Source organism: Lontra canadensis, unplaced genomic scaffold (assembly GCF_010015895.1).
Source record: "Lontra canadensis isolate GAN:19392208 unplaced genomic scaffold, GSC_riverotter_1.0 scaffold1, whole genome shotgun sequence".
NCBI lineage: Eukaryota > Metazoa > Chordata > Mammalia > Carnivora > Mustelidae > Lontra > Lontra canadensis.
Window position 1 is genome coordinate 63,520,307 of NW_022630995.1, and position 25,556 is coordinate 63,545,862.

The 25,556-nt window shown below is 50.4% G+C and overlaps 1 protein-coding gene across 4 annotated transcripts in view; it reads left to right on the forward strand.

Annotated features, from left to right (window-relative positions):
- TBC1D14 (TBC1 domain family member 14) overlaps positions 1 to 25,556 on the forward strand; it is a 101,981-nt gene that overhangs the window by 24,943 nt on the left and 51,482 nt on the right. For all 4 annotated transcript variants that reach the window (XM_032855448.1, XM_032855474.1, XM_032855456.1 and 1 more), the window contains exon 3: positions 20,893 to 21,013. In XM_032855448.1, the coding sequence (XP_032711339.1) occupies positions 20,893 to 21,013 (121 nt within the window). The remainder of the gene's footprint in view (positions 1 to 20,892; positions 21,014 to 25,556) is intronic.

Genomic DNA, 25,556 nt, shown 5'->3' on the forward strand with positions numbered 1-25,556 from the left:
TCTCGCCTCTTCTATCATCTGGGGTCTTACGTTGGGGCGCGGTTGTCACCTGAGCTGTCTGGTGTGTCTGCCACTAGCCACACGAAGCAGTTGAGACTGAATTGAAGTTGGCAGTCTGACTCTGCAGCTGCCTGAGCCACATTCCGGGGCTTTTCCATCCCCGTGGGAAGCTGCGTTGTTCAGCGCTGGTCTGGTTGGTCTAGGTGATGAGCTGGCACTTTACTTTTGGCCTTTGTTCTTGTGAAAGAAGCGAATCTGGAGGGAAGTGAATGGAGCCCAGGGAAGCCTGCAGCAGAAAGCACCGGAGGCTAGGACCCCTGGGGGAAGGCAGAGGCTGAGGGGAGGCAGCCCGCTGCTGGGAAGGCTGGCTGGGGTGGGGGGAGGGCCGACCTGCCCTAGGTCCGGCCCGGGGACAGCAGCTGCCTTGCAGGGTGTTGGGGATCTCACTCGAGGTCCTGTCCAACATTGCCCCTGAGCTCTGGGGCACATTCTAGCATCTGGGGAGCTGCATGCAGGGAGGTGGAGGGGTGAGCACCTCGGACTTGCCCTGCGGTGCCTCCAGCCCGGAGACTGAGAACCCAGAGGGCGTTCAGGGAGTGCAGTCTCAGAGCCAGAGACGGGAGTATCTGTTCTGCCTGTCCTGTCGGGTTCTGGGCACCCAGCTGTGTTCTCCTGAACCTTGGTTTCTTTTCTCCCAAATGGCAATAACAAGGCTGAGCATACAGCGTGCTTGGCGTAGTGATTGGTGCTTGCACCCCACCAGAATTCATTAGAGGCCTCTGTGTACCCCTGTGGTTGAATGAGGGAATGCTAGCAAGGGCCAACCTGCCCAGGAGCTGAGCACTAAAAAAGGGAGAATGGAGAAAAGAAGGATTTGATCCGTCCCAAAGGGTGAACGGACTTGACTTCCTCTGTGTGATTGACTGGTGACGGGTCAGAGCAGGCCACTTGCTGGCTTTCCTGTGATCCCGCCAGCTCGAGACCGCATGTTGAACTCCAGGGAACACGAACAAGTTCTGTGTTCCAGGTTGAGTCTGATGATCTGTTGTCCTTCCCTTGGGGGGTTAGGAAACTTCTGTTTGAGGAAGAAACCTTTCAAGTTCAGCCACTTTTTGTTGAATGTAGACTTTGAAATCCCCGTTTGTCTCGGGTGGGTCGGGCAGGCACCTTTGCTGTGGCATGTCAAGGCGATGGCGTTCAGGAGTGGTGTGGACTGAACCAGGAAGGGACTTTGCCGGCCTACACATCTGCTTACCCGTCCTGTTCAGGAGCCAGATCGTGTCCTGGTGGACCTCGCGGGTTACACTGATTTCTCTTCAGTGCTTCTGCCCTGGCTTCTGGGAGCTGTGCTGTCCTTAGAAATCTCACAGCCATGAGGCGCTTGGGTAGCTCAATTGGTTAAGCGTCCGACTCAGGTCATGATCTCAGGGCTGTTAGTTGGAGCCATATGTCAGGCTCCCTGCTTGGTGTGGAGTCTGCTTAAGTCATCCACTCTCTCTCTCTCAGGTAAATATTTTTTAAAAAAGGAATTTCAGGGGCACCTGGATGGCTCAGTCAGTTGGGCGTCTGCATTTGGCTGAGGTCATGATCGCAGGGTTCTGGAATCAAGCCCCACATCTGGCTCTGTGCTCAGCAGGAGGCCTGCTTCTCTCTCTCCCTCTGCCTCTCCCTATTTGTGATTTTTCTGTCTGTCAAATAAATAAATAAAATCTTAAAAAAAAAAAACCCTTTCATACCTATAAGCAAGATAGTTTTGGGCAGTGGATGAAAGGAGGATGTATTTGTTCCATGCGAGAGTCATCTGGCTTTCCGCATGTGTGCGCCACCCTCCATGCGCTGGCACTATTGGGAAATCACACACTGGGTCTTTATGGGAAGTCCCAGATTTCTGTGTTTAGAGACTTTCCAGTCTGCCTTCTTTCTGTCCGTGGTGAGGTTATGGTCAGCCTGGGAACGGGGGGATCAGCAGGAAACGCAGGACACCGTGGCGGCATGGCAGTTTGTGGGGTTCGGAGAAACCCACAGGCCGCCCCGTTCCTACAAAGTGCTTCTCTCGCCACCGGCTGCTTCCTGCTCGCACACTGATCTCCCTTTGCCTGCTTAAGAAAATGTTCACAGAACACCCGAGCAATTAAAGCTGTCCTGCTCTATGTTCTACCCATCAGCGCCCATTCTAAAGTGTTTACGGATTTATTTTGTTTGGAGGACCCTGAATATTTGGCAAAGGGAACATCAAATTCTCTTATGCCTTCTGTATTTTTCATGTGCGCAAGGACATACCAGATTGCCACATCCAGTCTGCTAGTTCCTGTTGCTGTTAAGTGGGCTGAGTTTGTAACCGAGAGTTGTTTTGATTTCAGTTTTGCTGATTCTTTGTTGTGAGTAGTTGTGGTTTATCTCAGGATTCGTGTAAGGTTCTGTAAATGGGAAAGTGATGCGTCATCCAGATTTGCCTAATAGCCGTTATGGGCCTGCAACATCCCGTTTTCCTGTTAATTCCCCTTTGCTTCCAGCTAGAGGCTTTTCAAATCCAGGCTCTGTGTGCACAGTGTTATGGAAATAGTACATGTCTGCAGGACTTGGAAAACTAGGTTTGAATTTTAGCCCTAATTTCTTTCAGGTTTCAGATTTGCGTGTGCGACCCATCTCCCTCCAGGATGGGAGATCTGGGCAAAGTGGTGCAGATGTGGAAGGGGCCTGGCCTTGGAGTGGGGGTGGGGGGACTGAGAGGCCAGGTGGACGAGGACACTGGCTTGCTGGGTCAGCCCTTGTCCTAGCTCCTAAGGGGTCTATCCCAGAACGAGCAGGTTTTATTCCTTTTAGAAGTTCCTTTGAAAACAGGTATTTTTAAAGCAGAAGAAATCGAGTGGTGGTCCCAGTTGGTGGGGAAGACCCATGGATGTACATTTACTCCTGTGAATGTCAGCTGCTGTAACAAACTTGACACCTGCGTGGTGGCCCAGGTGGATGGAAGTTCATTTGCGGCTGGTGCTCTCCCAGGGTCTCGCCATCTGGTGGCTCTGGAGATTGCTCCCTGAGTTCTGTGGGCTTCTCTGCGTCAAGCCAGGAAGGGGCTGGTGGGGCTGCAGTTTCAGGGCCCAGCTGGCACTTTTGGTCACGTGAAGCCCACCTGGAAGGGAGATCGGGAAGTGGGACCAGTGCCCAGCACCGGGAGGAGGTGGGTTTAGCAATAGCCGGGAGCCTCGGCCCTTTTGGGGATCGTTGTTTTTTTTTCCAAGCCACCTTCCTCTCTCTCCTTCGCTAGGATTAAATGCTTAGAGTTGATGAGGTGAATGCATTGTTATTCTCTTGCCTAAACGGTGGATCCCACCAGTTGTGGGGGGGATTCCAAACTGTGGTGCGGCACAAGGAACATTCTGGATCCACCCCTGAGCCCCTCAGACCTCCAGTTCAATTTGTACTCTAGCCATACTTGGAGTTCTCCGAACCTGTGTCTTGTCTCTGCACCTCAGCCCATTTTGTTGCCTCTGCCTGGCAAACTCCTGTTTGTCCTTTAGGATTTCACTTAAGTGTCACCTCCTCTGGGAGGCCTTCTGTGATCGTGATCTCTGCAACCCCTTCCAGGGCCTTCATTTGGATCCTGCAGCCCCTGGACTTCTGACACAGCATGGACACCCTTCCCACCCCTGGACCGTGAGCTTCTTGAAGACAGGGGCCACATCTTACTCCTTGTTTTCCTAGCCGGTGCAGAACCTTAGTAGATGTTCAGTAAATAACCTGAAGTGAACAATAGGTAGGCTATACATTTTAAAAAGTAGTAAATTTGGCATACTTCAAAACTTGAATGTTTTCCTTTTCAATTTTATTACTGTTCTAGATGCAGAGAGAAGTCTCTCCTCAGTAGTTTGGTCTGCCATGTCGGGTCACCCAGCTTCTGTAGCTTTTGGGTCACATGTACTGCCTCCATACCTGTGCTGTCTGCAGAGCTGGAATGTTCTTCTGAGTTTTTTATTTTAATTTTAATTTAATTTAATTTTTTTTACTGAGATCTTCGATGTGTTTTGTTATGGATTTTTTTTTTAGGACAATAAATTTTTTCTTAATGCTTCTCTTTGTTTAAAAATACACAGGAAAATTTTGGTTTATGTTCATCATTCTGTTTTTGTCCTTTCCACTTTTATACTTACTACCGATTTTTCCCTCTTGCCGTATTTCCTTAAAGACTTTTTATGAATTTTAAACTTAAAACTGTGTGTTTTGTAGTTTGGTACCCTCCTTTTCACTTCTAGAAGACATTTCCGCTCGTAATTAGACCTTGTTCACCCATTTATTAATGACCTTGTGGTATTCCATCCTGTGAATCATTTACTGATCCAACAGTAAGGAAGTAGATTTTGTTCCTGCTTTTGGATGATAAAATCACCTGTGTGCAGGTCAGCATGCATTATCCACCATTCCCATGATTTCCTGGGACTGGATTCCAGGTGACCACCGTCCCACTTCCTGCTTCCGTGACCATGTCCCGACCGCTGGTCTGCCCTCTCATGAGCGTGGATGGTGACGCCGCTGGAGCTGTCTGAGAATGGTGTGATTTTACTGGCAGTGAAAATCCGGCCTCTGTTTTATGAATGAGGCTGAGGGACTGTTAGAGTTTGTCGAAGCTCTGGCCACAGGTTACCGTGAATGGCTGTTGGGGGGATATGTCCTTCTGGGGACTCCGGTCTGCTCAATGAAGAGATGCCTGTGGTTTTCTCCTCTTCTCCTGCTGGGCCCTTGCTTGGGCTCATGAGACTGACCCTGGCTTTGCCTGAGATGCCCCCCTCCCCTCTGCCCCATGTCGCCTTGGCCCATTTCTGCACGTGTTTAAGGCCTGTTCTCACTGACACCTCTTCCGCAGCCTTCCTGGCGTCTCCAGGACAGAGGGGACCTCCTCCAGGGGCACTCTCACTGGGCCTACTCTCCTGTAGCTTTACTATAGTCTAGTCTAGCTTTGTACGTCTTGGGGTTACCGTGAGCCACTCAAGGGCAGGGTCTGAATGTGAGTCATCCCTGATCCCCAGCTCCTGCCCCGCTCAGGTTCCTGACCGGCACTGGCAGATTAGCTGGACGTGCTTGTTCTGTGCACTTGTGCAACGTGGACTCCTTCCTGGACCCACGTGTAAGTGGCTTTTTAAATCCACAGAGGGCTGGCCTGCTTCCTGCTGCGCTCTGTGCTACGCATGTTCTGTATTCGAGAAAACAGGGATCTGCTGGCTTCATGGAGCATGGTCTAGATTTGCTGCATGGAGGGAGAGGGTACACTCCTGGGTTAGGAGTCTCCCCACTGCCTGGATCAGTGGAAAAAGACAGGAAGATACTAGAAGAACTCACACTGTAAGGCAGGTGTTCACAGTGTGGTTTTGCTTTAGTGAGTATGGCTGTTGAAGTAGTTTAAAGCAAAATCTAAAAGGTGGTAATGCGCTGTTCACGGAAGCTGCTGGAAAGGAGTTAATCTCAAATTCATATAGGTTAAAGTATCAGCTAAAGAAACAAGGAAGGGAAACATTTATTAATTAAAGAGCAAAGTTCTCGCCACTCTTGCTGCACAATAGAATTGTCCGGAAAACCGAAAAAAGAAATTAGCGTCCAGGCCCCACCCTCAGAGATGAGTGGGGTGAGACTTGGGCACTAGGAATTTTTTTCGTTCTCGCGTGCAGTGAGGACTGAGAACCGCCAGTAGAAGGTAGAGATCTCAGGTAGAATCCGAGCCCTGTGGTCTCTCTGGTGACCGTAGGCAAAGGGGATGGCTCTGAATTCCCCGTCTGTTAAGATAAGGAAGACCGTGTGAGCCCCTTGGGGGTGAAGTCCTATGTCTGGTCATCGGGTAACTGTGGTCTGTGTCTTTGGTGCCTGGGGTGTAGTGGGTGCCCCACGTGTACTTGTCGAATGAAAGAAACCAGTGTGAGCGCATGGGATTAGGATGAGATGAGGTGAGATAGTTGGCCCTGTGTGGTGAATGAATTGCTGTTGGTGGGATTAATAAGCGTACTTTCCGGTCCCAAACCTCACCGAGGGGCGGGGACTCTGTTCCGCAGGTGGGAAAAGGAAAGGTGGCTCGTTTCTTACCCACAGTCGGTTTGCCATGAAGCTGTCCCTTGAGCCCGGGTCTGCCCGACACTAAATCCCCCGCACACTGTCTGTGCCTTAGGTCAGATCTTACTCCTTCAGGTTCCTAAAACAGGAAGGAACTAGTCATTCATGCCGCCTCTCACCTGTCTCCAGTCCCCGGTGGGCTCTTGCTTTATGATGCTTACAGGCCTTTGTTAACCAGCAACTCATCTTTCCTTCTTTTGCTTTCCATTCGGAGATTAAGAATAAATTTGTATTTTCCCCCTTACAGGCATTTTCGCCCTGCCTTCTCTCTCCTAAGCTGACGCTAGAGAATGTGTCCCCGTGTCACTTCTGCTTCTGTTTGACAGTTGGAGAGCATTTGAAGGAGGTCTCAAGGAGGCTGTGGTGACGCAGGAGAGCCCTGGGACTTGTTTTGGGCTCGGTGACTTAGTGGTGAGAGGCACACAGTTTCCTGCAGGCCAGACTTAGTTAATGTTATGTTAGGTGTCTACCATCCAGATTAGATGCCAGGCCCTGGGGACACGAAGGCCCAGGAGGCCATGCCTTCCCTGCACCCCCGCGCAGCGGGAAGTGATCCCTCAACTAGGATTCTCCAGGCCTCCGCCCAAGATGATGTACGGGTGCCCAGAGCCCCAAGGATAGACATGGTGGGGACGGGCTTGTCTGCCAGAGAGGACCCAGGAGTGGTTGAGCTAAGCTGCTGGTGACTGGAGGGAATGCAAAGTCGCATGTACAGAGGAAGCACACTCACACACTGGCTCCGTGGAGAGTGTTGCCCACACCCCCGCAGTCACCGTCCTATGCCGTCCCTGTCAGGACTCACTCTGCTAGGGCAACCACTGTTCTGACTTCTGTCACCGTACATCAGTGTGCTTTTTTTTAGCTTTAAATAGCTGGAGTCCTATAGCATGGCCTTTTGTGTCTGGCTTGCTTTGCTCCCCTTCCAGGACATTCACCTGGTGGCTGCTGGACGGCAGTATTTGTTTGCTTTCATTATGTGTGATTCGGATGTGCACATATACCAGCGCGTGTTCTCCATGGGGGGGACATGTGACTTGTTTTCGGTTTTGATAACTCAGGAGAACGCTCATCACAGTCCTCTCGCACACGTGGTGTGGTGCACGGGTCCCGGGGGGGTGGGGGGCTCCCACCATCAGTCTGCGTCAGTCACAGCCACTGGGTGGTTTCCGGTGCACTGGGCGGGCAGTGTGGTTGTACAGACTTCTAGCGGCAGGTGGGCATTCTGGGTGCAGGGTCCTCTCCAAAATCCACTAGCTTTTTGTTTTTGCCATTCCAGTGATAGATGGAGTAAAGGGTATTGGGTTTTCATTTGCATTTCCCTGATGGCTAATGATTTGGTGCATTTTTTCAAATTGTACTGACCATGTGGAATCTGGTGGAGTGTCTGTGGTTGTCTCACTGACTTGTGGGCACCCTTAATGTACTCAGGAGGAGAGGCCTTTGTGAGATGGACATACTGCAAATATGTACGACACTGTGACTTGTCTTTTCACTGTCTCAGTGTTTTTTGTTTTCCAAACGAACAGAAGTTCTTAGCTGTAATGAATTTTTTTTTAGAATCTTTTTTTTTATGGTTAGTGCCTTTTGTATCCTGTTTAAGAAATTCTTCGTTCTCTTCCAGAAGCTTTGTTTTGCCAACTGTGTCATTGACCCATCGGAATTAATTTTCTGTATGGTGTGAGGTCGTGGTTCATGTTTATTTACTGTGAAGACCATCCTGCTCACTGAACCTTTGAAATAAATCAGGTGACCATATATGTTCCGTTTTTCACCAATAATAGCTTATATAATAGGTCTTGGTATCTCATAGAGTAAGCCCTTCTATTTCTTTGTTCTTTAGGATTGTTTTGACTATTCTAGGTACTTTTCATATCCATATAAATTTTATTTTATTTTTTAAAATTTATTTTATTTTATTCAAAAATTTATTCTATTCTAAGATTTTATTTGACAGAAAAAGTGAGAGAGGGAACACAACCAGGGGGAGTGGGAGAGCGAGAGGGAGAAGCATGCTCCCTACTGAGCAGGAAGCCCGTTGTGGGGCCGATCCTGGGACCCTGGGATCACAACCTGAGCTGAAGGCAGATGCCTAATGACTGAACCGCCCAGGTGCCCCTCCATCTAAATTTTGAAATCAGCTTGGCAATTACCACAAAAACATCTGTGGTTTTCTTTGCAATTACATTGAATCCTTTGATTATTTTTTACTATATGAAGACTTCTGATCTCTGAATGTGGTATTTCTTCCATTTATTTAGGTTTTCTATAATTTCTCCACAATATTTTTTAGTTTTTAATGTAAGGTCTTGTGTGTCTTTCATTGTAACTTATTCCAAGATAATTGTTAATTTCTGATGGTTTTATGGATGCCATTCTATAAATGTTTGCTGGAAATGCAATTACATTGTGTAGAGAACTTGAATCCTGTAATCTTGCTAAATTCAGTTACTCTAATAGTTTATCTTTGGATTCTTTGGATTTTCTTTATAGAAGATATTTTGTCTGTGGATGAGCTTTACTTCCTCCATTTCTTACACCTTTCATTTCGTTTTCTCGCCTTATTGCATGGCCAGGAACTCCTAGACAGTGCTGCTCTGAAGTGGTGTGGGTAGAAACCCTTGTCTGGCTCCTGGTCTCTGGGAGAGATTTACTGTCTCTCCATTGACTGTGGTGTTTGCCTTAGGATCCCTCTTATGAGACACCTTACTTTTTGTGAGAAACCTGTTATCAGATTAAGGAAGTTCCCTTTGATTCCTGGTTCTATGATTAAAAAAAAAAAAAATCATGACTGTGTTGCATTTTATCATATGCTTTTTTTTCCTGCATCTGTTGACTTTGCATGTGTTTTCTCCTTTATTTTGCATAGTAAATAACAGTGTATTTTTCTAATGTTAAGTAACTAACTTTGTATTCTTAAGAAAAAATCCCAAATTGTTTGTGTTACATCATTCTTTTATACCTATTGTTGGGTTGGTTTGGTAATACTTTATGAATTTCTGTCCATATTTATAAGCATGTGACGTGTAATTTTCCTTAGGTTTTGGTATCAGGATTATGCTGGCTTTCTAAAATGGGTTGAGTGTTCTGCTTTCTGTTTCTCAAAGTTTCTATAAGATTTTTCTCTGGTGGTTGAATGATCCTACTGATATGTTATAACTTACAGAACCAAACACCAAAAGACTAAATTTTATTGTATATGAGTTTTATTTACTTGTATATGTATTTTTTACACTTAAAAAAAAAAGATTTTATTTATTTATTTGACAGAGAGAAAGAGAGAGCGCTCACAAGTAGGCAGAGAGGCATGCAGAGAGAGAGGGGGTAAGCAGGCTCCCTGCTGAGCAGAGAGCCCAATGTAGGGCTGGATCCTGGGACCCTGAGATCATGACCTGAGCCCAAGGCAGATCCTTAACCCACTGAGCCACCCAGGCGCCCCCCCGTATTTCTTACTCTTTAAAGGTAGGCTCCGTGCCCATCATGGAGCCCAATGCAGGGCTTGAAATCATGACCCTGAGGTCAAGAGTCACGTGTTTAACCTACTGAGCCACTCAGGCACCGCTATTGTACATGAACTTAAAAAATAATAAAAAGGCTTCACAGGAGGGGCGCCTGGGTGGCTAAGTGGGTTAAGCCTCTTCCTTCCGCTCAGGTCATGATCTCTGGGTCCTGGGCTCAAGTCCTGCATCAGGCTGTCTGCTCAGCAAGAAGAGTGCTTCTCTCTCTCCTCCCTGCTCCTCCGCCCTCTCTCTTGCTATCTCTACCACTGTCTCTGCCTCTCAAATAAAGGACTGTTCTGACTAAATGCATGCACTTACAAATTCCTGCTGTGCTGCTGGAGGAGACCTGGTCTGGCGCAGCAGCAGGTCTGGGTGGGGGAGTGGGGCCGGGATAGAGCAGGCAAGCCCTCCGGCCCCTCTCCCTGTCACTCTCCTCATGCCACGCTCCCCTGCACTAGCCACCTGCAGCTTCATGTGCCTGCGTCCCTCCAAATAGTTCCTCAACCTGCCATATGTGGGTTTCTCCACTGTACGTCAGAAAAAAAAAATATCCAAAAATATCTGTATTTTGAAAACCCACAAAGAATACTCAGGTCCAAATGGCCTCACTAGTGAATTCTTCCAAATCTTTAAGGAAGAAGTACACAAACTCAGAGAACAAACCTCTTATTCCTCCCCTCAGCACCCCAAGGAAATACAGTAGATCATTCAATAAAAACATTTATAGGCATTATTCACCAAGAAAAATGTATTCAACTAGGACTTTTTGCTGCCCCCCGCAAGGACCATTTAACATTGTGGGCGTATGTGTGTCTATCTGTATTTTAAAACAATTCCCCAGTGAAATCTTTTTTTAAAAAATATTTTTAGTCGGAGCAGTCCTTCTCAAACCTGAGTGAGCATCACAGCCACCCGGAGGGCTCATTTGGAGCCTGCTGGCCTTATCCCCAAGTTTGATTCAGTCTGTCTGGGCAGGGCTCGAGAATCTGTGTTTCTTGCCCCTTCCCAGGTGATGCGGCCTCCAGTCCAGGTTCCCCACTTAGGGATCCGTGCTACCAGAGGACATGGCTTAGTTGGCACCTGTCTGTCATAGGCTGTGCTGGGGTCGGTGTGTTGTTTGCCATCCCAGAGCCCGTTCCTGTGCCGTGCTATCTTGCACATTTGATTGTTTTCTTTTTTCTTTTGGATAGCGAAAGTAATACATGTTCATTTGTTGCTGCTCGTTTCTCTTCTTTTTTAAGCAGTACAGAAATTTGTAAAAGGAGAATTTCTCTCTTTGGCCCTCACTGTCTCCTCCTGCCAGAGCTGGCCACCTGCTGGCTCTCTGCAGTCAGATGTTTCCTGTGCCGTTGTGAACACACACACACACACACACACACACCCCACCACCACCACCACCACCACCACCATCACCCCCACCCCCGGGCTGGGGCGCATGAAGGATTGTTTTACCACAGACTAATTGTTGACACATGACTGAGGGATGCCCTTGTGACGCCCCAGGGAGGCCCGACCTAGAGCAACTTCTTGTGGGTTTACATTAGGTCATTTTTCCTGACCTTGTAGTTGTTCGTTAGATCTTGTCCTTTTTTTATACCTTGCGGTACTTGAAGTCATGAAGGTGGGAGCACCCTCTAGTGAGGGTTCTTATGCAAGTTTGTGCCAGGGGTTTATGTGAGAGCATTTGGGACCCACCTGTATACCTGATTGCTTTTTCAAAGTGTGCTGTCTGGCACTCGGGACACCTTGTGCCCAGTGGGATTCTGCTTTTGCCCTCAGAAGAAGCGGCTGTCGGTGTCTTGGCTGGTTAGCCCACCATAGCTGCCAGGCTGTGGCTCTGGGTCACTGCAGAGATGTGAGAGAAGAGCTGTGTCGGGAACCCGGTCACACGGGCTTTGCTTCCCAGACCGCCTACCCTCCTCCCTCCCTGTGACTAGTTAGGAGTCAGAATGCTGCCCGCCCCACCCCTGCCTTTTTAGCTGGGCCGCCACGTCCCTGTGTCTTAACCTTCCAGACTGTGGAGCAGGGCCCCGAATGGTGCCTCCCCAGGACGGTGGCCCCAGCCCCAGGAATGTAGCCTGGGAGAGTCTGCGCTTCTGGGGCTGGCCTTTCAGAGCTGCGTGGCCACTGTCGACACCATGGCGGTCTCCCCGGCATTCCTGTTAATGGACAGGTTTGTGGTTGCTGTCTTGCCTTTCTTGATTTTGTAAGTGGAGGTATCCCTGGAGCTTGGTTCTTGCCTGTGTGTAGGTTTTCGCAGGATTTAGCCATATCCCCCCTTCACTGCCCCCGGGGCAGAGCTGTGTCTTTGGTGTTCCTCAGTTTAAGCTGGTGTGGTCCTGTGTCTCCAGGAGGGTTCCCGTGGGCCAGGAGCTCCCGGGCCTGCCTGTGTATGCAGGTGGTTTCCAGTGCTCACTACACGCCTTCGTGTTGATCGTCGCCTCTGGTTTTAGGGATCGGCTTTTTAGCATCAGATGCTACTTAGGTAACGTTTTCTGAAGGAGGAGAGACACCAATTGATTCTGGCTCTTGGGTACTTTTAATCGTGTGTGGAACTAGGAAGTTTGAGCCCCCTCTTTGGTCACAGTAATAACAGCCCCTCAGTGTGTGTCTGACTCACCTCCTATTTCCTGTGTGTGGGGGGGTTGTCACGCAGAGGCTGCCTTTGTAGAGTGCGGTTTTGTGTTTCCGTGACAGTGGAGTGGGCTGGTCTTCTCCCCCAGGGCTCTCGGAGCGGAGTCAGAGGCCCTGTGTGAGTGTCTGTAGCAGTGGAGCGTGCCAGTTTTTGCGGGCTGGAGATCTGGAAGAAACACCTAAGAAATGGGCTTTAGAGAAATCGTTGAAGATTTTTTCCTTTTCTGCTCCCCAAAGGAGTGCCAGGATTTCTGTGTCCCTTCAGGAGCAAGTTCCTTGACCTCACTGAGACTCAGTTTCCCATCTGTACCACGTCCACTCTGATACCTCTCCGGTGGGGTTCATGCCCCGGTGGTGCTTCTGGGTTACAATGACACGCCAGCAGGGACATCTGTGCTAAGTTCCGTCTCTGGCGTGGAGCATGTGTGATGTGCCTGGTGCAGCACGAGGCCCCTGACAGGTGCTCTGTGAAAGGTGAGTGTGGCTCAGAAGATGGCGGAAGAAGACACCTGTCTGCTGTCCTGGGAACGGAATCTACATGTGTCGGCTATTTGTGACGACTGTGGAATGAGCTTTGGAATGTCTCTTTTGTCAGCGGGACAGAGGAGGGAAAGAGCCAGGAGCCCCAGGGAACTATTACTGAATTAGAAGCAAGAGTTCAAATGTAGAGTCTCCAAGGAGAAGGACTTTGGAGGTTTATCCAAGATTCTGAGAGAAGTTTTGAGAAACCCGATGAGTGTTTGTGGCTTGTGGAACCGGCTCCACCGGGTCAGGGCGGACTTCGACCTTGCGCTCCAGCTGCTTTGGCCTTCTGGGCCAGTGCTGCTAGCTGCCAGGGAGCAGCCTTGGAGCTTCGGGTCCAAGGCTTGGCCCTGCGTTACTCAGCTGCGTGCATGTCTCTGGGCAGGACCCCCCGCCTCCGAATCCCGGCTTCTTCTGTTTTAAGTGGAGAGGAGTAGTTCTTTTGTGATCATTCTGATAATTCCTCCAAAAAGCACACATTCAGTATATATGCTCTCCTGTGGGCGAATAGAGACGGGATTCTTGCATCCTGGGCTTTACCTTCTGGTGATGAAAGCACAGAAAGTAACAAGTTATCATTCTCAGCTGGAAATACACAGGAGGGCTTGCTGTCTGCAGGGCGCTGGCTCTGAGTGCTGCCCTTGGCACACCATCGGGGCTTTGAAATACTCGGGTATGGGGACCCAGAGCCAGCCCCTCATCGCCATTGACAGCTGTCATTTTCGATTGCTCCCGGAGTCACTGTGTTTTGACCTCAGTCACGTCTGGAAGTGAAGTTCGTGGGGGCAGGGCTGACAGTAACAGCCTCACCCCATAGCATCTAGGAAGAAAGGGAGTCGGTCCTTGGATTCTACTGTCTCTTGTCAGAAAACGGAGAGATGGAGCTTTGGGTAGAAGTCCTTGCTGGAGTCCCGTCATGTGGAAGCACGTGGTTTTGGTTTCAAAAAGTCAAAAGAGGACAATGTTGGATTTGTGATGTTACCGACGCTTAGCCTTCAGGACTCCTCACCTGTGCTTAATTTTGTGTTCGTAGTTAACCCATCATTTTCTTTCTCAAGAGGATTCCCCGGGGTGCCTTGGGTGCCTTAGTTGGTGAAGCGTCTGCCTTCGACTCTGGTCATGATCTCGGGGTCCTAGGATGGAGCCCCACATCGGGATCCCTGCTCAGTGGGGAGTCAGCTTCTCCCTCTGCCACTCCCCCTCTTGTGTTCTCTCGCTTGCAGTCTTGGTCTCAAATAAATAAATAAAATCTTTAAAAAAAAAAAGGATTCCCCAAAGTAAATGAGCTTCAAAGCCCACTAAAACCCAGATCTGGCCCTGCAGACAGGTGCACTGGCCGGTCCTCTGAAGCGAGGACAGCGGAAGGACCAAGTGCAGCGTGGCCCGCCAGGGATCTGCGGCTTCCCTCCCGCTGGTGGTCTTGCAAGAGCACGTGCCCTGGGGGCCAGATCCTGTAGCCCTTCAGGAAAAGACAGAAACCTAGGTTGTTCTGTGATTTCTTGATCAACACAAAATGTTGACAGATGTTTCAAACTGGAAAACACCGTGTAGGCAGCAAACACGGGCTACAGCGTGACCTCTCCCCTGGGAACCTTCGCACACCCACCCGGCTTCATCCTCACCGAGGCCCCAGGAAGGTTTGTCCTCTCTGCTTACAGATGAAGAACAGCAGGCCCAGGGCTGCTGCCGCTCCTGTGGGGGTGTGGGTGGGAAGCCCTGATTGGAACCCCGTGGGTTCAGATTTGGGGGCCACTTACTAGGAAGGCCGCTGTTCTGCCTCTGCCTGACGCTGCTGTAGCAAGGGGGTGCCAGCATTGTGAGGGGATAGCAAGGAGCCTGGGCCACTTGGCGGAGCTTTGGAATGTCTCTTTTGGCCATCGTTGCCTTATTGCCTGTGCTGGCTCGCAGGAGGCTTGGGAGGGGGACGGGAACTTGTGTGCGCTGCCCCATTAACCACAGTGCAGGCTCACTGCTCTTCTGGCTGGTGGTGGCCCGCCCATCTCCTCGGTCTGGGAGAAGGGGACACTGCTAGGAGGCCTGCAAGGGCCTGGTTTTGATTCCCTGGTGGGTGATCTTGGGAACTTGCCTAACCTGTAGGCCATTTTCCGTGGCGCACTGTCCCCAGTCTCTCACAGCCCCCGCTCCCAGCTCGGTGGCCTGAAGCACCGTGGGGGGAGGCCCGTGCCCCAGCTGCGCTGTCATGTAGGCCATGTGGGCTGAGCACCTGGATGCCTTCATGGGTGTGCTCTGTAGCTCTCCGCTTCTCTCTCCCAGAAGGTTTTCGTTTTTGCACCAGTAGAGCTGAACATTTTCATTTTCTCTTCAGCTTTTTGCTTGTATAAGTCACTTCCCACCTGACGCAGGCGCCCTGCCAATACGGTTTCTTTCTTCTCCCAGGGGCGGTCTGTGCTCTATACTTTTACAGAGCTCGCTTTTCTCCCTCAGCAACAGGTAGCTCGCAGTCTTTTGAAAGAGTACCCACCCCCCCCCACTGTCTTAGTGCTGCAAATGGGAGTGTCATGAACCCTTGGGCTGTTTTCAGTGTTTTTGTGACATCTTTAAACCCTGCTTTGTTCCAGCTGGCATCTTTGGGCAGGGTGACTTGGGTGATGAGCACATTTCTCACACATTCAGCAGCATCTGTGGCTGGTGGCCCTGTCCTGGGTGGCGTAGGCCTGACTCTTTTGTCAGGGGGTGAGGGCTGTTGAGGTCACTGGTTTGTGTGTTTCCTCACTCCCTCAGCCCCACTCGGCCCCTTGTCAGGCTTCTGTGTGTGTCCTGCCTACGGAGCTGCACTGGACAAGCGGGGGGTTTACAGCTGGAGGAGGTGGGGGAAAGGGAGCTGCGGTCAGGGTCTGAGCAAACCCGTGCTCAGCTGTTCTTGGTGAGGACTGGCTCCTGCTGGGCCATTTTGTCCCGGTGAAATGTGTCCGTGCCTGATCTTGCTGCTAATTGTGATGTGGCACTTTTCTTGAGAGCTGGTGGGCAGAAATTAACACGCCATTATTTTTAGCATGACTTTGTCACCGGTGGCCCATATCTCTTCCTCTGAGTTGTTGCCTCTTGAAATGAAAAGAATTATATTGTAAGCCAGGGGTAAGGACCCCAAGTGAAACCCTGCCTCCTTTTTCCTGCCTAAGGGTCTTTTCCCCTACAGGATGGGAGGGTTAGTCTCTGTCCTTGTAGTTGGGCGTGGCTTAGTCCTCAACCACCCATTGTTTCCCAAGGGCTCTCAGCATTGCTGTAAAGTGCATCCGGATAGGCCTCATCGACAGATCCCTGGTGGGGCTCCCTCGTGGGGCCCGCCCTGCAGGGTCACCTCCCTTCAGCCCACCATTCCCATAAACCTGGCCTGTGCCCCCCAGTCTCTCTGATGCCTCCAGGGTGCAGAGTGCCGGCCCAGCTGCAGGGGATTGAGTGGAGGGGGCAGGGCTGGCAGTCCTTTAGAAGAGAAGTCCTCCCACAACAATGGGGATGACGGCGACTGTTCCCGTGAACCGAGTATGTGTGGAAGCAGCAGGCCAGGCCCGTGAGGTCCCTTGCCTCATTTGATCCTCAAAATGTGCCTGTGATCAGGAGCACACTGAGGGTAGGGGGTGAAGCACATGTGGCGTTGAAGCTGGTGAGGGGATTTGGGGGACAGGGCTGGTGGGATCCGTGTGTGCTCTCAGAAGACCACCCTGCCTGCCATGTGGAGGAGACTTCTGGGCATCGTGGCAGATACAGGGGGCATTCTGCAAGGCCCCAGGGTCTGCCAGGTCATGTCCTGTGCCTGAGGGACACTTGAAGGAAGCCTGGGGTAGGCGTATGTGGGCTGTGACAGGCTGGCTGCAGGCCTGATGTGTAGGCCCCAAAAAGACACAAGGAGGAGGGCTGGGGAGGGCGGCCAGACCCTTGTCAGATCAGGTGAGAGCTTTGGAGCTAACCTGAAGAGAGATGGAAGGTTTCTTAGCAAATCAGATTGGCTCATTTGTTGTTCTGTAGAGCTGAGGCCCTCAGAACAATTCCCTGGATGAATGCAGCCTGGTGGGTTGTTGAGCGAGCCTCCTGCCTGAGGGTGCTCCCAGGGCCAGCTCCTGAGGGATTGTGAGGACGCCTCTGGAAGAGTCCACAGGTGCTTCCCCGTCGTTACTCACCCCTGCCAGCTGCAGGAGGGTGGACCTGAGTGGGCATTGCAGAAGGGGCAGTAGTCAGGAGGAAAGCCAGGCCCACTCCCAGGCAGGGTGCGTGCAGGTCGGAGGTGCTGAGTGGGTTGGCTTGCGGGTGTGGCTGGGTGGGGCCGCAGTCCCATTACGTACCTCACAGCCCTGCACCTGCGTCCCCTGCACACATGTACGGTGTCTGCTCCGTTTGCTGGCAAACAGGTGTGGCACACCTGCTTCGTGCTGGCTGGGATTGTGGGGGTGCAGAGGCGACTCTGCCCTGCCTCCTGGCAGCCCCACCCCAAGGAGGAGCTGCGTGGAGAGGAGTCAGGGGCCCTTCAGCAAGTGCAGGGCAACTGGCTGCATGCTGTGGGAGTTGAAGCCCTGCTAGGGCTGGTGGTAGCCGGTGGATGAAGGCTTTGCAGAACCTGGGCAGACATGAGGGCTTCCTGGAGCTGCTGGTGGCGCAGGTGCATTTGAAATGATCTTGATGAAATAGGAAGCTTGAACCAAACGGTCCCTATGTTTTGCCCCTGGTGAAGTGTCACAGATGGTGGCAATGGCAGCAGGGGGTGCTAACTTGCTGAGGACCCATAGCTGTGGCTCTGGCCTCTCCTGGACTGGGGAGAGCGGCACCAGTGTGTGACTCTCATCCAGGATGACCCCAAGGGTGCCTCCGGGCCAGCCAGACAGCACAGGGTTTAAAGGGCGCAGTCAGGGCTCCTGGGCTCTCTCCGCCCTATCTGCACACCTAGCCCCGGGAATGGGGCTTGGGCACATCATGGCTAGAGGCAGGGGCTTGGCTCCAGCTGGCCTCCTGGGCTCAGTGGCCAGCTCTGTGCCAGGCTTCCAGGGACCCACCGATCTGAAAGGGAAGCCAGAGGCCAGAACCTCTTTCTGGCCAGCTCCCTGTTCCCTGTGCTGAGGACACAAAGAGCTGAAGTTCTGGTGGGATTTCCTGTCCTTTCAGAGCTCCTTGGCCTCTCATCCATGACAAATAACCCAACCAAGGATACCTTTCGTGAGCCTTTCAGAAGTCGTGGCCTATCATGTATTGTGATTTTTTAAAAAGATTTTATTTATTTATTTGATAGAGATCACAAGTAGGCAGAGAGGCAGGCAGAGAGAGAGGGGGAGGCAGGCTCCCCGCTGAGCAGAGAGCCCGATGTGGGGCCTGATCCCAGGACCTGGAGGTCATGACCTGAGCCTAAGGCAGAGGCTTAACCCACTGAGCCACCCAGGCGTCTCTTATATGGTGAATTTTGATAAGTTCTCTTTGTACTGTGTACAGACTTACAGAGCCTTCGCAGGGGATGGAGAAAACAAGGTTTCTGTCCCTCCTACTGATTCTGCTGGCCGTCTCTGCGACTAGCTCCACCCGTCTGGTCCTGCTCCCGGATCCCAGTCACTGGTTGCTTCTGTGCAGTTCTCTGTCCCAGTCCTTACCACTCCAGACCCTTGGGGACCCGCATCTGTCTAGAATGGGGTCACGTTTCATCACCTCACTCCCGGCCTCTCCCCTTCCAGGAGCATTTGGGTTCCTCACTATTTGTCTCTTGTGCCCTGTTCCCTTCTCCAGAGGCAGTGCCTCTTCAGCAAAATGTAGACCGTTAGTGAGCCAAGAGTTCTGGAAGCTGAGGTTTTCTCTTTTGAATCGTGTGTCCTCCAACGTTGGCCGAGTCTTAGATGTTAAACAGTTTGGGACTGGGGACAGCTCAGAGTTTATTTCTTACAAAGGTGTATAGAATTGCCTTGGCCTGTGAAGTGGTTTCTATTATAACCACAACAGAAAAGCAAGGAAGAGTATGTGAAACCGTTTGTTTCCTTTTGAGAAGTTTTTATAACTTTATTTTGATTGATTTTCTAATTTGTTGAAAAGTTGGAAGAAAAATAAGGAACTTCCAAGTATCCTTTACCCAGATTCACTGTTCGTGTCTCACTTTGTGTGTTGTTTATGTGTGTTGTTTTGTTTTGTTTTAAGATTTTATGTATTTATTTGAGTGAGAGAGCAGGAACAGGGAGAGAGGGAGACGCAGGCTCCCCGTTGAGCAGGGAGCCCAGCCTGGGGCTTGATCCCAGAACCCGGATGTCATGACCTGAGCCAAAGGCAGATGCTTAACCGGCAGAGCCACCCAGGTGCCCCTCACTTCAGGTGTTTTATCTGGTGTGTGACTGTGGTATCTATGCCATATAAGCAAGTAAGTATTTCTAGGAAGCATTAGAAGAACTGGTAGGAAGAGCCCTAAGAGCAAGGGCACTCTTACATAAGCGCTGTGTGGTTATAAGATCAGCAAATTTAACATAAATCTCACGCTCTTTCCTAGTCCACAGTGTGTATTCATATCCCGTTAGTTGTTTCAGGAATCTTCTCCGATAGTCCGACTGCCCGTTGCCGCCGTCAGCGTGATGGGCTGTTGTCAGGGCCCCAGAGCGGGAGGCACATGCCAGCTCCTCTGTGCTGGGAACGCGGGCTCTGAGCACCTGCCCAAGCAGGCTTGCCTTTGTACTGACAAGGAATTTGTGGGAGATGCTTTCAGAATCAGTGGAAACCATCATCGTCAGCTGTCAGCTGCCAGGCCAAGCGCCCACTGGTCCTTTCCCATGTCCACGCGCCCACCTGTGCTTCTGAGGCTGCATCCCTCCTCCTCCGCTTCTTTGTCCTTGCTCAGATCCATATGGGCTTTTGGATTCTTGTTTTATTCAGTGGATTATAATCCCTTGCCCTCATTATTTATTTCAACGACTAGATTGTTCCCGATTTAGCCAGGGAGAGTCTGTATTTCACGTTGGCTTCTGTTTCCTTTAGACGCGTCCCCATATTTCCCTGAGCACTTTCTTCCTTTCTGGCACAGGAGATGCCGCGGGGTCATTTTACATTTCCAGTGAGCCCTGGAAACTGTTTGTTTTTAATGAGTGCACCAGCACGTACATTCCAAAACGTAGTTTATTTTGTACTACCAGTGGGGACTTACCTGTGGTCTTCGAGACTTTTGTTTACATGTTGTTGGGAGGGAAGACCTCATGACTGCTGGCTGAGTGGCTTTCTTTTCATGGCCTGTGGAGACTCTTTATGAAGAGATAATGCAGATTTACCTTATAGATAACTTCAACTAAGCTAGAGGTTAATTATTAAAGCAACTGCTGTTTGTTTGTTTTTTTAAGATTTTATTTCTTTATTTAGAGAGCATGTGAGAGTGGGAGGAGGGGGAGAGGGAGAGAATCTCAAGCACACTTCACACTGAGCACAAAGCCTGACGCGGGGCTCGATCTCTCCGCCCTGAGATCATAACCTGAGCCGAAACCAAGAGTGGTACACTCAGCCCACTGAGCCCCCAGTGCCTAGCAGCTCTTATTTTTTAAGCACTGACTATGTACCTGTCATTTTAATTCCAACAAAGACCCTTGTTAAACATAAGGAAACTGAGGCTCAAAGAGATGAATATTCTGGTCAAATTCACACAGTTAGTGAGTAACTGGGCCAGGGTTTCAATTCACTTCAGTCTGACTTTAAAAACTCACTTTTTCTGGGGGCACCTGAGTGGCTTAGTGGGTTGAGCCTCAGCCTTCAGCTTGGGTCGTGATCTTAGGGTCCTGGGATCGAGCCCCGCATCGGGCTCTCTGCTTGGCAGGGAGCCTGCTTCCTCCACTCTCTGCCTGACTCTCTGCCTACTTGTGATCTCTCTCTCAAATAAGTTAAAAAAAAAAACAACTCACTTTTTCTGAGATATTTTGTTGTGATACAAGGTATTTCCTTACTCCGAATTGTAGAATTTATACATATCACAGTTGAACAACAAAAAGCTTATTTGTGGTTATGGGGCTTTTTCCCGGTTGCATAATTCTGTGTCTTCTCTGATGACAGGTCTGCAGAATTAAAACTTGTGGTTCCTCATGGTGTTCTCTCAAAGGAAGGTCTACTTGTTTTCATTAGAGAGTGACTTGGGGGTCCTGGTGTTTCTGTGAATACCCAGAAGTTCCCTAACCCTCTTATTTTCTTCCTATAGGAATTTGCTTGCTAGAAAACAGAATGCAAGACTTGACAAACAAAATGACTTGGGATGGAAGTTATTTGGAAAAGTACCACTTCGAGAGAATGCTCAGAAAGATTCAAAGAAAATACAAAAGGTATACGAGACCCAAAAACGCAGAAATATGCTGTGCAGCGCTATGTATGAACCTTGCGAAAATGACCTTTCTGGAGGCTTTGAAATTGGAAAACTTTGTGTTGATCTGCATGCCCACTTCGTAAAGTCTGAGTCTGTCATCAGAAAGTTGATGCCTTTAACCTTTTCCATTCCTTGTCGCTTCCTGCATGCGCACAGGGGAGAGCTGGCTTCGCTCTGTGTAATGTCACTCGATCGGTTTTTCCAGTACTAGTTGCAGATGTGTTTATTGTCAAATTTTTATTAATTGTGTTCCTTATTAAAGTACTCTCCCCTCCGGTCCCATGGGTTTCTTGGAGTGTAATCCTTCCGTTGCTGATTTGGCCAGGAATGCAGGGGCCATCGCTCATCCCCCTCCTCCCCCCTGTAGGAGGACCCCTTCCCCTTGCTGGCTTGGGAGCTGCTCCCTTTTCCGAGCAGGGGGAGGCAGTGGGATACAAGGGTCAGGCCCGGCCTGTCATATCTCATCACTGGGATGCCGACAGCTGGAGGCATGTGCTCATCTTTTCAAAGAAGGCTCGTGCACAGACTCTGCAAGGCCAGAGGTATCTATGGCTTGGACTTTGACTGTTACCAGCTGCGTCCTCCCCTGCACTCTGAGTCCCAGCCATCCTCACAGACTGCCATTTGCCCAATGCTGTGACACTGCCCCCCCAGCAGGCTGCCTCCTCCCACCTCAGTTTTGTATTCACTGACAGTTGTTCAGTGAATACTTTTGAGGACCTACTAAGTGCCCGGCCTCAGGTGTGGCGCTGGGCTGAGAGAAGTGACCGCAGCATTTGCTCCAGAGCGCCCCTCTGGTAAGGAGAGGACTCCAGGACGGATAGGAGGAGGAGAACTGTAGGTGTGTGTGAGGGCGGGGCTGGGCCAGCAGGCCTCACACCCCGTTGAGTTCAGAGGTGTGGCAGAGTTACTAAGACGGGGGATCCTGAATTGAGTGCTTCCTCTGTGCCAGTTTCAGATGAGTCAGCACTTGGGTTTCTAGTTCATTTAAAGCTTGTAACTGCCTTCTGCAGAAGGTACCATTATTATCTTACCAAAGAAGCACCTGAGAGACCGGCTGAGTGACTTGGGCAGAGCTAGACCCTACCCTAGGGCTGCTCCTCTGAGTCTCTGTAAGGAAGGGGCGGGAGAAAGTGGGGGCGGCCTGTGCCACGGCTGAGGGGCCAGGGCTGTGTGTGGCCTGCACCTGGGGAGCAGTGGGAGGGGCTGTCCCTGGGGCCTGTGTCATTGGCTGGGCCTGGAACCTGTCTCTCCACCTGAAGGCTCTGGGCAGTCCGGAGGATTTTACTTACCTAAGGAGTGAAAAGTCCCCCTGGCAAGAATGTGGCTCTTGGACTAGTCCAGAGGAGTAAAGTGGGGTCTGGCCCAGCGCTGTGGTTCTTGTGGGTTGAGGGTACCAGACGTGCTGGGTAGAGGGGCATGGCACGTGTGGGAGGCGGTGAGGGCATTCCGGGGCTCTGGCTTGAACAGCATGGGGAATCTGCACGCATTTCATGTGTTTCTGCCTCAGCAAACTGAATGTCTGAAGGTGTTCTGAAGATTGTCTGACATTCCTTATTGCGATTTTCTGGGCCCAGGGAACTTAGCAAGTACACCGGTGTTGGAATTAGTTTCTATAGATTGTTATATTTTGAATTGGAATCACTTATTGTGTAGGCTTAGTATAATAGCATACAATTAAAAGGTGATGCATTTATATGCAAAGCTCAGCTATAAATTTCTTAGAAACCAAATAGCCAAGCTGAATTTTTAAAGAAATCCACACTTTGGAAAAAAGTGACCATTGTGCTTCTGTAGATTTTCCCAGTCCCTATTAGGGACTAAGAGTCCCTAAGACTCTTAGTATCACTTGCATCGTGTTTGAATTTCTTTATTATCTTTGTTGAACCCTTTTTTTTTTTTAAGGTGAACATGGATTATGTTCTTGAACCTAAAGGATTTTTGTGAACTGAAATGACTAGGTCCGCTAATCATGTGGTAACAGTACTGCAGAGAAGAGGGCCATCTGGCTTCAAGCATCAATAATAAAGGATGTAATTGTACCTGCATGAGTCACACAATCTGGCCTGCAGTCTTATTCGCTCCTGCTTTGTGTCTCTGGCCCTTAATCCCATGCCTCCCTCCTGGGGCTGGCAAGGCCTGTGGGGATCCTGGGCCGGGGATCTGGTGCAGTGGAGAGGCCCCCAGGCATCGGGCTGGAGCTGGCTGCTGTCACAGGTGTCGGCTCCCACTCTCTAGAGAGCCCGGAGCCAGGGCTTAGTTTCGGGGCCTGTGAGCCCAAGCAGTACCAACGACTCCCGTTAGAGCCAGAGCAGCAAGAAGGGCTTAGGAGACTCTGAGTTCCTTTTCCTGCTCTCTTTGGAATGTGTTTATCGCACGGTGATTTAAGAGCGTGGACTTTGGAGTCAGAGTGCAGGAGTCGATATCCCGGCTTTGCCACAGCTCAGCTAGGTGGGAAAGTCCCATAACCCTTTTGAGCCTCATTTCCTCCTCTCCAGAACCTGGAGAGCCATAGGACCAGCCTTGGAGGGGCAAGGATTCAGTGTGCGAGTGGACATCACATGCTTGGAACAGCGCGGAATGTCTTAAGGGCTGGCAGGTGTTTGCTGTTATTATTGTCCCCTTCTTGTGACACGCAAGAAACAGAACACAGTGTGAGAGGATGAGCCTGACGCCTCCATGCGCCCCTTCACTTACACGTTCAGCAAACATCGCCCTGTGCCGAGGCCAGGCCTGTGGCTGTGTCGGGACACCTCAAGGAGCCTGCAGTGTAGCCGAGGGGACAGGTGCGCACACCAGCCAAGGTCTTTGGATTTGCCGACCTGCGTGTGATTTCCAGCCTCGCCTCCCCTTATCTGTGTAACCTTGGCCAGTTACTCCTGGGCAGCAACGGCATTCTGAATCCAACTCACTAGATTGTTATAAGAGATCACGTATGTGGAATATTTTTGTCCCATGTTTCCCACAGCCCATGGCCCAGAGTTAGTACTCAAGGAGGGGTGGTTGTGACTTTCAATTAATAGGTCCAGCAAGTGGCAGATGCTACCTCTGATTTGCCCAGGGCGCCCTGGGATGCATTGGACTTCCTTGTAACTGGGCCAGAGTCTCTTAACTTGAGACGTATGGGTACATGGCTGCCATTTTAGGAAATGTTACTTTCAGATATCTTTTCAAATTTCATAAAGGTTTTGAAAAGTAATTTTCTCTCTGCTTACATTATTTCAGAGAGATTTTCTAAACAGGGGAAACAAAAATGACCAAGGATAGCTATGAGAATGACCCTAAAGCATGGTTGTCAAAGTATGGTTTGCGGACTAATGTTGTCACCATCTGGGTGTTTGTTAGAAACCCAGGTTCTCAGGCCTCATCTCAGACCCACTGAAGAAACTGTGGGGCTGGGGGCACCCCAAGTAGTGTTCTAGCAAATGCTCCAGGTACTGGTCACGCACGCTCACATTACAGAAACACTGCTGTTAGAGAAGGGGTTGGTGGGTATAAGAAGCAAATAGCCATCTTTGCCCGCAGCAGGTTAAATAAGTGGTCCAGAATATACCGGACGCCCATCATGGCAGCTGCTGGTGAACTGGAGAGGCCCCTGAGAATAAAGTTGTGGAGAATGCATTTGAACATAGCTGTCTTGGGGTCTCCTGTCCTTGGGTTTGTATGGGGCGGGGCTCTGGCCACATTGGCCCCTTGACGCGGCGCATCCTTCGCCTTATGAAGAAAGAGGAGTCTTCCTTCTTGGATTCAGCGGTCCTTTGCCCCGTAAAGTTGAGCCACCGTGGCGGTCCCTCCCGGGATTACAGTGAAGGGCAAGACTAACATGGCCCCTGCCTTTGTTGGACCTTATGATAGATCGGGGGACACACAGCTTGAAGCACAATAACTCTGCAGGTCATTGCAGCTGTGATAAGCCTGTGAAGAGAAGTGGCGTGCAGAAACGGTGTGATGGAAACCCATCCTAAGGTTTCCACACCACTGGTTTTTCAAGTGACCGCCCGTTCCCAGGTCCAGGGGTCATTCCTCAGCCCAGGTCTTATCCAACTCTCTTCTGCTCCTTGCGAGCCTTTCTGACCTTGACTTCCGGGTCACTGCACTCTCCTTTGCGGGGTGCCCTTTGGATTTTAGAGGGCCTCTCAGGTGCTTCTCTGTCTGTGGTCACCCCCTAGGGAACCTCAGTGGGACTCAAGGCTCCCCAGCAGCCCTCACGTTTGTTCCCAGCCAGGACCTCATCCTTGAACTGTAGACCTTGCCTGCATGTTCCACTGGGTATCCACCAGCCACTTCCTGTCTGACTCCTACTTTGCTTTTTCTGTACCATTGGGCCTGTTCCCTTTGCATCTTTCCCCATTTTGGAAAGTGATAGCCTTCTTTTTCAAGTCTTCTTCTTCTCAAGTCTAAGACTTGAGAATTGTTCTTGACTTCTTTCTTCCTATAGCCCCCTTCCAGCCTGACTGGCGTTTTGCTGTTGTTTGCGTTCTGCCCGTGACACTGACACGCAG